Raw genomic sequence first — 1,651 nt, forward strand, 5'->3', positions numbered from 1 at the left:
TAGGCACGCCCAGCAGGGCAGGGGCGCTGTCAGGGTGGCTGCCTGGGTAACAGGGAGGGACATGAAAAGTTTTACAGCCAGGGATAAAGTCCTCCACTGCAGCTGGTGCTCTGGCGCCTCAGCCTTGCCCGGGTCCCAGCCTCTACAGGGTCCCAGCCCCTCCAGAGTCCCAGCCCCGCCACCTCGCCGCCATCCCGCAGGCATGCAGGGAGCCTGGGCGTTGCTGCTGCTGCTGGGCCTGGGGCTACGGCTCTCCCTCGGCGTCATCCCAGGTAACGAGGTGCCGCCCAGCCGCTCCCCACACACACGGGGCTCTCCAAGGCTGACCCGATCCCCTCTCCCCTCGGCCAGTTGAGGAGGAAGACCCAGCCTTCTGGAACCGCCAGGCAGCCCAGGCCCTAGACACTGCCAAGAAGCTGCAACCCATCCAGACGGCCGCCAAGAACCTCATTATCTTCTTGGGGGACGGTGAGTGTGCAGGGCCTGTCCAGCCCACAGTCCCCACAGGCCTGGCACCAAGGCCGCCGTGAGTGCAGGCCAGCACAGCGGACTCGCGCCTGACGAGGTTCTGCTCCTTCAGGTATGGGGCTGTCCACAGTGACGACGGCTCGAATCCTGAAGGGGCAGGAAAACGACAAGCTGGGACCTGAGACCCCCCTGGCCATGGACGGGTTCCCATACCTGGCTCTGTCCAAGGTAAGGGCTGGGGGCCCCAGGGAGCCCCATACCACAGGATGTGGTGGGCGCGACTAGGGACTATGGCTGGAGGTCTGGGGCCTGAGTTAGCAGCCCAGGGACTGTCCTCGATCTGGGTGTCTGACCAGAGTGGAGCTGAGGGCACCTCTGTCCTCAGACGTACAACGTGGACAGAAACGTGCCAGACAGTGCAGGCACAGCCACGGCCTACCTGTGCGGGGTCAAGACCAACTACATGACCATTGGCGTGAGCGCAGCAGCCCGCTTTAACCAGTGCAACAGCACGTGGGGCAACGAGGTCATCTCCGTGATGAACCGGGCCAAGAAAGCAGGTGGGCTTTGGGCCTCCTTAGCGGGCAGGGGTCAGGCTCCGACCTCAGTGGCCCTCCCTGACCTCTGCCACCCTCAGGGAAGTCGGTGGGCGTGGTGACCACAACGCGGGTGCAGCACGCCTCACCAGCCGGCGCCTACGCACACACGGTGAACCGTAACTGGTACTCCGACGCCGACATGCCTGCCAGGGCGCTGAAGGAGGGCTGCCAGGACATCGCCACGCAGCTCGTCTCCAACATGGACATCGACGTGCGTCGGGAAGGCCAACGGGGACCCGGGCGGAGGGGTGGGCCCCTCACTGGCCACAGTCCCAGGCAACCCACAGTCGGAGCCCTGGGGCCTGCTGGGTCTCTGGGCTCTTGGGGAGTGTAGAGGGTACAATCATTTGAGCCCCTCCACAGACCTGGCGGGGGGAGGGGGGACCCAGGAGCTGTCTGAGCGGGGGGCAAAGGGCCTGCCAGGACCCAAGCCCACCGGCCCTCGTGCCCTGGCCCAGGTGATCCTGGGCGGAGGCCGCCAGTACATGTTTCCCAGCGGGACCCCAGACCCCGAGTACCCGGATGATGCTGCACGGAGTGGAGTCAGGCTGGACAGCCGCAACCTGGTGCAGGAGTGGCAGGCC

General features: G+C 65.8%; 1 protein-coding gene across 1 annotated transcript in view; it reads left to right on the top strand.

Moving 5' to 3' along the window:
- The first annotated feature begins 202 nt into the window (after positions 1 to 202).
- LOC105306003 (intestinal-type alkaline phosphatase-like) overlaps positions 203 to 1,651 on the top strand; it is a 2,884-nt gene continuing 1,435 nt past the window's right edge. Inside the window, exons 1-6 of the mRNA XM_011380877.1 lie at positions 203 to 272; positions 352 to 468; positions 581 to 696; positions 854 to 1,028; positions 1,106 to 1,278; positions 1,526 to 1,648. Coding sequence (XP_011379179.1) covers positions 203 to 272; positions 352 to 468; positions 581 to 696; positions 854 to 1,028; positions 1,106 to 1,278; positions 1,526 to 1,648 — 774 coding nt within the window. The remainder of the gene's footprint in view (positions 273 to 351; positions 469 to 580; positions 697 to 853; positions 1,029 to 1,105; positions 1,279 to 1,525; positions 1,649 to 1,651) is intronic.

This window comes from Pteropus vampyrus, unplaced genomic scaffold, assembly GCF_000151845.1.
Source record: "Pteropus vampyrus isolate Shadow unplaced genomic scaffold, Pvam_2.0 Scaffold411, whole genome shotgun sequence".
NCBI classification, from domain to species: domain Eukaryota; kingdom Metazoa; phylum Chordata; class Mammalia; order Chiroptera; family Pteropodidae; genus Pteropus; species Pteropus vampyrus.